The 8,695-nt window shown below is 33.5% G+C and overlaps 2 protein-coding genes across 2 annotated transcripts; both read right to left on the bottom strand.

Annotated features, from left to right (window-relative positions):
• Window positions 1-5,282: 5,282 nt before the first annotated feature.
• On the bottom strand, window positions 5,283-5,896 carry LOC129793635 (uncharacterized). The gene is made up of 3 exons (XM_055833797.1): window positions 5,826-5,896; window positions 5,619-5,732; window positions 5,283-5,528 (listed from the first exon to the last, which is right to left on the bottom strand). Exons 1-3 carry the CDS (start codon window positions 5,868-5,870, stop codon window positions 5,358-5,360), a joined length of 330 nt encoding a protein of 109 aa, XP_055689772.1. The 5' UTR covers window positions 5,871-5,896; the 3' UTR covers window positions 5,283-5,357.
• A 753-nt stretch (window positions 5,897-6,649) lies between these two features.
• On the bottom strand, window positions 6,650-7,263 carry LOC129793634 (uncharacterized). The gene is made up of 3 exons (XM_055833796.1): window positions 7,212-7,263; window positions 7,017-7,139; window positions 6,650-6,937 (listed from the first exon to the last, which is right to left on the bottom strand). Exons 1-3 carry the CDS (start codon window positions 7,251-7,253, stop codon window positions 6,755-6,757), a joined length of 348 nt encoding a protein of 115 aa, XP_055689771.1. The 5' UTR covers window positions 7,254-7,263; the 3' UTR covers window positions 6,650-6,754.
• Window positions 7,264-8,695: the final 1,432 nt, after the last annotated feature.

Below are 8,695 nucleotides of genomic sequence, written 5' to 3'. Positions count from 1 at the left end.
TTTAATTTTAAGAATTTGCGTCAATATATTTCAAAGGAATTGATAATTTTATTATTAATAAAATTAAAATGTAATAAAAAGAAAATTAAAAAAAAACTACTAGAATTTTTTTCAGGAAGTGTAATAATATTTCCCGAATAGTTTGTTTATTTAATTACACAGAGGTAGTAATAATCAATAATCCTCAAAAAATAATTCACATTAAAATCAAGGACGGAAACTGCGAGAATTTATCAAAAACATACAATGATTCCATCAAACCACACTGAAGTTTCTCTCAAAAACTACAAGAAATTTTAGAATAAAATAGATAAATACGATTAGATGATGATTAAGAACTTTTCAAACATTCTTCTTACTTCTTTTCTGCCCCTTTTACCTTACACACACATAAACCCAAAATAAATAATCGCATTGACAATCGTAAGTGTAAACAATAAACCTCCCCGATGAGGAATGTTCATCTTTTGCCAATGGCTTTGGCTCTTTGTAAATTACAAAATTTATATTGCTGCCTTTTCATTAATTTCAAATATAAATTCATATTGAACACGCGGTGCTGAAACTGATCTTGCCCAGATAAATGTCTCTCTTCGTGTCCTCATTTTCAATTAAACCGCGCGCGCGCGATTTTGCGTGAATCCCGCCGTACAAACCGATAAAATTGCAAACACTCAGCATGGTGGAAATAATTCATTTATGGGTTGCAATTAAGTTGGAGGAAAAAAAGAATGAAAAGAACCAACATTTTGTATAAGTTTGGTGTCTTTCTTTAAATTTCTTTTCTTTATTATGTGTCCTGGGCGATTGTCTCGCGATGGTGAAGACAAAAAAAAATGCACGGAGACAACAAATATGAAGAACTACCTCAAAATTACTCCCTGCCGTGAAACAAATGACTCAAGACTATGGAGACTGCACCCCGAGCCATCAAACCCAACTCTGGGATGATATTTTTTTTTCCTTAGCTTCTCTTGACCATATGAACGTTTTTATTGCATTCATCTCTGTCCAAAATCATCTTCCAGCTCATTCATCGACAGGCATGGAGATATAGGGAGCGTCTCTCTCCTTTTGGGACTTCTTGGCCACACTTCCTTAATCTTTTTTAGCTCGATGACTTAAGAGCAAAAATATTCTTTGGAATGCCATGAAGAGCAAAAAAGAAAAAGAATTCCACAAACTTTTAAATTTGTGACGATTTTTGGGTATTTTGGGAATATTTATTCCATCATTGTTTCACATGTGCAAGATAGGGCTCTCGGGGTGCACCGAAGATGGCTATCGAGGAACGTTTTGGGCATTTGCACAGAGGGTTCCTCAATGGGCATATTTTTGCCTGAAATACGATCTGTAAGGTGAATACAGTCAATTTTTGGATTTATTGCGTCTCCATCCTAGCAATTTTCTCTTTTTTTTGGCTTGATCTTGTCGATCTCTTGAGGGATCGAGAGATTCCTTTTAGCTGTGTTTCTTTCAGACACAGCTTTTGTGTACCGAGCAAAATCGAAAGTCGTCAGATCGGGCTCAAACTTGGGATGAGCACGAATTAGGGTCCCCACATTCCAAAAAACGTATGCGCCAAAAAATTTTTTTTTCCGGCCGGCCGTCCGGCCGGCCGGCCGGCCGTCCGTCCGTGGTTCAACTTGAAATTGCAAGAGAACGGTAATAGATAGAGACTTGCGGTAAACGGCAAAGTTTAAAAGTCGACTGGAAGACGTCCGATTATGACGTCAAATTTTACCCCCCACCCCTCCGTCCGCCATTTTGAATAACCTCAAAATTTTGTTTTCGCTATATCTCAGCCCCTGTAATAGCTAAAAATCTGAAATTTTTATATGTTGTAGGGGCCATCAAGAGCTTTCCAACGATACCTTATTTTCGAAAATCGGTCAAGCCGTTTAGTCAATATGGCCGCCACAATTTTTCATCGAAAATCGACCATAACTCGAAAACGGCTTGACCGATTTTGATCAACCGGGGGTCAAATGAAAGCTCTCAACAAGCCTTACAACTCTCCAGAACATTCGAAGTTTCAAAAGTGACCGCTAGGGGGCCAAAAATCAAAAACAAAATTTTCGATGAGTTTTCGATGAATATCTCGAAAACGCCATTATCGATTTGCTTCATTTTTTGATATGTTATAGCTGACAATATTATCTAGCTTCATGCCAAAAATGAAGAAAATCTATGTCTCCGTTCTCGAGATATAGCCTTCCAAAGTTGGCATGTCATATCTCGGGTTCTACAAGTCCGATCTTGATCAACTCAAGTGCAAATGAAAGGTTTCGTGAAGCCCTACAAATGTTTAGAACATTGCAAGTTCGAGAAATGACCGCGAGAGGCGCTAAAGTCAAAATCAAAATTTTCGAAAATTTCGAACTCGAATATTTCGAAAATGCCATTATCGATTTACTTCATATTTTAATATGTTATAGCTGAGGTTAAGACCTTTTCAACGATAGCTCAAACTCGAAAATCTATGGAGCCGTTCCCGAGATATGGCGTTTTAAATATTTCTTGGGGAATGACTTTTCAACTTTTCACGACTTTGCTCGTATTTAAATTAATTTGCGTTATAGTTTGCTCTCACAAAATTGGTACACTGAAAGAAACACAGCTCTCGTAAGCTTGGTCAGCTTACCAGTACATTTTTTTTTGGCTTCTCGCCCACACGATGCAAAATCTTGAGATCAGGTAAAAGGGATTTCTTTTAAATTATGTCCACAATTTCTCTCCTTGTGAGGCTCATAGCCCTCAAGCAGCAATGAATCATCACGAGGAATCCACGTAAAATAAGAGATCTCAAGACAAATGCTTCAGAGATCTCTCAATTCTTCTGCAAACAAATTCAATTCATTCGCTTCTTCTCCAACGGATTTTGACCTACTCTCGTGATGGACTCGAGGACCTCACGCAGATTTATACTGGTCAAAAATGCTTCCTGCTGCTTCAGCATACAAACCACCTTTTTTTTGGCAAAGTCGCAAACAATTGCTCAAACAAAATATTTTGGGCAAAGAAATGACCCCAGACGGTGCCCAATGAAGCTGGTGTGGTCCCTGTGGTGCCCATGGCCTTCACACCACGACGCCTGGTGGCATTGTGTCGGATGCACAATAAATTTAACGCATGTTTCCACACACACACGAGACGCATTCCCAGAAATCTAATCACAACAGTTCATCAGGTGGCATAAGAACCTCATTGGCACTTTTCATACCCATCCGCGGGTGTTCCAGCCAATTGTTGCAACAAAATTTCTACACGGAAAGAAAAATTTGTTAAAAATTTGCACAAAAGTTGGTAAAATTTGGTGAAATTGTAGTACCGCTGGTACTAACTGTCATGGTATAGGACAGATTGGCTTATGAGTGTGGGGTTGGCGGGAGTCTTAAGGTGACTCTCTCTCCCAACCACCCTAGTACGGTTGGCTCAGTTGCTCGTGGGCCATGGGGTCGTACGGACGGACTCACCCCCATAAGTCTGAATCGTAGTACCTGGCTATGACAATTGGTATCTCATTGTCAGGTATTTTACAAAATGTAGTTAAATTTCTAAAAATATATCATTGTTGATAACTTTTGGTCATTTTTAACCACAAATGTGTATAAATTCACGAATTTATCTCATTTTAACTATATTTTGCTGAAAAGTTGTTATAAGTTGCTAAGAAAAAGAGAATCAGCGCGCTAATCTTCTCAAAACAGCATTTAACTACGTCGCACCTCAAAAGTTGTTATAAAATTGTATTTTACGCTGAATACCGATTTTTGAAAGCAAATATTCTCATTTTTTAAGTGGATAATTTCCATGAAATTGTTACCAAAAACTACCCACAAAATTGTGTAAAGGAGACGACCGGGACAAAAACAGTCAAGTTGTATAAATTCTTATCAGCAGGGAGAAATTGGCAATTGAAAATTTTTCACTGACTTTTTGCCCCGTCTCCCCTAGAATTTATCGAGTGTGTTAGTAAATCAGATCTATTCTACAAAAGAAAATGGGCAGAGTATGGGCAAAGAATGTAAGATCCATACGAATTGCATATCGTCCTATTTAGTTGAAATCTGTCACTACTTTATTACTTTTTCGGAAAAACCAAAGAATTTAGCGATTATCCTTAATAAATATTATTTTAATACATATTTAAAAAAATGATTAAGTATGGAATTATAATTTAATAAAATACTTTTCTGAAAAATTATATCAATTTGATAATTTTAATAAGAGAATAATTTCTGCCAAATTCATGATCTTTCACATCGGCAGCGCCATAAAAATAGCAAAAAAGCTTATAAAGAGACTTTTTTTAAACTTTTAATTTGGCTTTTTTTCTCAATAAATTATATTTTGTTTGAGAAAAGTTGTCCAATTTTTTTTAAATTTAATTTCTTGAATAAAAAATCATTAAGTCTTTATACAAAAATATTTTAGCGGTGAGAAATTACATAAAAGTTTACCAAAATAACACAAATTTATTCATGAAACCCAAATGTACGTTGAAATACAGAGAGGGTAAAAGGAGATAAAATTTGGTTATCCGAACCAACATTTGTAGATAAATGCAATTTTTAACAACAAATTATATCTACATTTGACCAAATTTTAACAACTTTTTAGTGAGAACCTCATTTCAACTACATTTTGTTGAAATTTACATGGAAGCAAAGCAGCAGCAGTAACAACTTTTAACAACATTTTAACAAATTTTTCTTTCCGTGACACACAAAACACCCCTCAGGAGCTTCCTCGAGCTTCTCTGCTTGTCCTCTGTGGGCACATATTGTCCAAATGAGCCATAGAATTGATCCTAATTGTCCACTAAAGGTGAGAGAACTTCTGGCTGGGATCCTCTGAGTCATCTTCTTGTTTTTATTCATTTCAAAGAAAGAAAACTCTGAAAAACTTCTTTAATTGCTCAATGAAGTTTTATTTATTTATTATTATTTATTTATTTAATTAATAAAGGGGGTGCCATCATAGCTGATGATTCCCCTGAAGTTTTATTTGTCATTGTTGAGGATTGATTTACTTTTATTTTGCATTAAGGTGTTGTAAGATAAATTGGACAAGACTTTAATTAATTTATTGAGAGAACTGAAGAGCTTGTCTTTTGAAAGAAATATTTTGTTGAATTGTTATTTAAGAATTCATTAAAAAAGTGAAGGGAAGATTGAGTAAGAAAAAGAATCAGAATTAAATACAACGAAGCTTTTCCGTAATGAAAATGATCTATAAAGTCCAGAAATAAGAGGAAATTCTATAAAAAAAGAACTTGATTTATTTGGGCAATTTATATATTTTTGCAACAAAATTTCAGAAAATTTTCATTCATAACTTTTCTTCAAAATATTTTAGAAGAATTTACATAAATTCTTTTCAATGTAGCATTCACTCAAAGCGGAAAATCTTTCACATTTTCCATGCTCTTTGGCTTGTTCAGCTTCAAAGCATCCTTTCACGATGTTGGTGACTTCTTGCACATTTTCTGGTTTGTCGCTCAATGCTTCACCCACTTCTTCTTCCTTTTATTTCGATAAAAAAAATTAAAAATATAAAAAATATTTAGAGGAATTTCATGAAACTTTCTACAATTATTTTGCCTTTAAACTTACAGAGAAGGGTAGAAATTCATCTGCAATTTCACCTGCATTGCATTCATCTTGAAGATACTTGGCGGCTTCTGTCAGGTCATTCTCACAAGAACCTACAACGCCGTAGGGTCCGGCCTGTGAAAGAAAATCAAAGAAAATTAACACCCTTGAAAAGAAAAAAATTTAGACTTGAAAAGAATTTCCACAAAGCTATGAAGAAAAACTCACCAGAAGAAAAATTGCAACAAGAACAAGACACGAGTACTTCACCATGATGATAAAATTGATATTGATTAGTCCACGACGTTTTCTCGGTTTTATAATTCAATTTTATTTGAACAAAATAATGTTTAATTAAGCCAGATTATTTGCCGAGTGTGTATTTATTCTTACTAGAATTTTAGAATGGTTGCAATCTGTGCAAATATTAATAAATTAAAAAGAAAATAATTCAGTCAACAGAGAAAATTCTGAGCAAATACTTTCAAGGAATAATAAATATTTTTTCTTTTTAATTGAAGATTTTTTCCTGATTTTAAAATAATGAAATTTCATTAAATATTTTTTAAAATAATGTTATAAAGGAAGAGGGAAATGTTGAAAGTCTTCAATGAATTATTTGTAATTTTTTCCGTTAAAAAATTCCAAACAAACGAATTAAAAAAAATCAGAAAAAGTCTGAGGCTAGATTAAATTAAAAAATATTGTTGTAACAAATAAATGAAATAAAATTAAAAGGAACGTTTCAAGATTCTCCATTGCATAAAAATTTAAACGAAAAACTTTTACTTACTCTAGGTCTTCTAATAGACCTACCTACCTATATTACATTACCTTTTAATATATAGTAATAAGAATAAGTACATTTTTAAAGGCTTTAAGAGATAATTTTGAAAATTCTTGGTTTTTCCTTAAAAATCTTTTATTAAAATCGCTCCGTTCAAATCTTCTAATATTAAATAAAATCTGTCTAAGAATTAGAGAAGTCGAAGTGTACCTTAGTTGGGTTAGTATCATAAATGGGTTTAGAACGTTTAATAAAACTCTAAAAATAATCTTGTTTCATGCTTTAATTTTTGCTTCAATATTAGGCCATTTTTACAATCAATAAGAGATTTTAATCTTTATATTATTTTTATATAAATAAATTTTTTTTTTTACATATTTTCAGGATAATAATTACAGATTTTCTTCTTCATGTAACAATCATAAATTTTTGAAAATTTCGTGCAATCTTGCGTTGAAACTTGTGCAATGCACTCCCTTATTATTTTCGCAACTTTCTCCTGGTCCTCAGATGAAACTCCAACATCGACCGTTATTTCATATATTTCTTCATCCTATTTTTTTAAATAAAAAAAAATTATTTAGAGTTTAATAAGAGCATAAAAATACGTCTGATTCTTATTTTATTCTTACCGAAATATCGTCGTATTCAACAGGATCAACCCTTCCTGCTTCACAATCCAATTTAAGGAGGTACGCATTGTCATGAAAAATATTCTCACAATCCTCTGAACACTTGACCAAAGCAGGATCAGCCTGTTAAAAATAAATATAAATTAAAAGCAATAGATTTAGATTTTGAATTATTTCAACTCTATAAAAATTTACCAGAAAGAAAATTGCAGAGAAAATCAAGTAGAAGAACTTCATGATGAAAATTAAAACTAATTTGAAGCGAGAATTATTCCCTGTTTTATACTAAATTTTTATTGGAAGCAATGCAAATTGTATTGCAGATTATTTGCTAAATCTGTGTTTATTTTTCTCTTTTAATTTTATTTATTAATTTGTTGCAATGAAAATGCTGCAAGACGATTAAATTTATTTGTTTTTGATTGAAAATATCGAGTAAATTTCTATAAATAGCTAATTTCTATATATCTTTTTTTATATAATTTTTTTTTTAAATATATGGGTAACAGCAATATCCTCGAAGGGTTAAAACCGTTAAAACACTATCCAAACAGTTCTCTATTGTAAAATCGTTATAGAAATTCAAACTGCTAGAATTTTCTGCTCTTTAATGGAATAATTTTCTTTTTAAATAGATTAAAATATTATTTAGTAGATATTCTAGTAGTTTGAGGAGAGTATTTTAAACCAGAAAAATCATCAATTCTACCAATTTTTTCCTATCAGATTTATAAAGGAAAATCTGTCAAAGAAAATTCGCAGTGGTTCCTAACAACTTCAAATGAATGAAAATCAAGCTTTTCATCTTCAGAAAAATTCTAGCAGTTCCCAGTGATCTCTCTCTTCGGCGTGGTAACTCTCAGTGATCTCCCTATAAGTCCTCAATCAATCAGCACTTAAGAATCTTTCTAATAAATCGCCCAACATATTCCCACCAAACGGGAGGTGTTTGTTGATGCGAGAATTCTCTGACATGAGCATAGGAATGCCATTTCGCGCGCAGCTCTCAGCTGGTACCATCTATTTTCCCAAAGCTCTCCGCATAAGGCAAGAAAAAAGAAGAAGACAAAAAAAGGAGGAGGAAAAGAAAATATTTTTACAATTGATTCTCAAGCACAATCTTTCATCTCCGGCAGTGTTCACAATTTAGATGAATGAGGTGGGAATTAATTGGACAGATTAGGTGGGAGATTAATAATCCATCAATTGAATTGGCAATCTCCATGCTGTTCCTTTCTTTTATTTTTTTCATTCACAAAAACCATTTATTTGTGGAGCTTTGTGGAAGGTGCTGCACACACACGTCTCCCCGCATTATCTCAAACTGTTCACGAGGAGACATTCGGTGCGCCTCCACCTTCGAAAAATTCTCTCCCCATAGCACTCGTTGTATGCGGTGCTGGCTGTTTGTGAATGATCAGAGGAATTGAACAATAAATTATTGTCATTGATAAGCAAAAAAGGAGGGACCTCGCAGGTTTTTTTTTAGCTTCAATAGACAACATTTTAGATAGTGTCGTGGTACTCGCTTTTCATTCTCATTCTCAATTCTCATGGGGACCACTCTTCCACACGGTTTCTTCTTGCACCGCGATCTTCCAGTTTTGTATTTTGGGAAATTTATGCTCTGTGGGGATATTGAACCAAATTGGTTCACTATCGAAAGTGGACTCACAACC

The sequence above is a fragment of the Lutzomyia longipalpis genome, chromosome 3 (assembly GCF_024334085.1).
Source record: "Lutzomyia longipalpis isolate SR_M1_2022 chromosome 3, ASM2433408v1".
Taxonomy (NCBI): Eukaryota; Metazoa; Arthropoda; class Insecta; order Diptera; family Psychodidae; genus Lutzomyia; species Lutzomyia longipalpis.
This window is presented reverse-complemented; position numbering and strand designations above follow the sequence as displayed.

Coding starts and splice junctions, on each gene's coding strand:
- LOC129793635 (XM_055833797.1), bottom strand. CDS start 5,870: ATGGTGAAGTACTCGTGTCTTGTTCTTGTTGCAATTTTTCTTCTG. Junction 5,733..5,825: donor TTGTTGCAATTTTTCTTCTG/GTGAGTTTTTCT, acceptor TTTCTTTCACAG/GCCGGACCCTACGGCGTTGT. Junction 5,529..5,618: donor ATGAATTTCTACCCTTCTCT/GTAAGTTTAAAG, acceptor TCGAAATAAAAG/GAAGAAGAAGTGGGTGAAGC.
- LOC129793634 (XM_055833796.1), bottom strand. CDS start 7,253: ATGAAGTTCTTCTACTTGATTTTCTCTGCAATTTTCTTTCTG. Junction 7,140..7,211: donor TCTCTGCAATTTTCTTTCTG/GTAAATTTTTAT, acceptor TATTTTTAACAG/GCTGATCCTGCTTTGGTCAA. Junction 6,938..7,016: donor TTGAATACGACGATATTTCG/GTAAGAATAAAA, acceptor TTAAAAAAATAG/GATGAAGAAATATATGAAAT.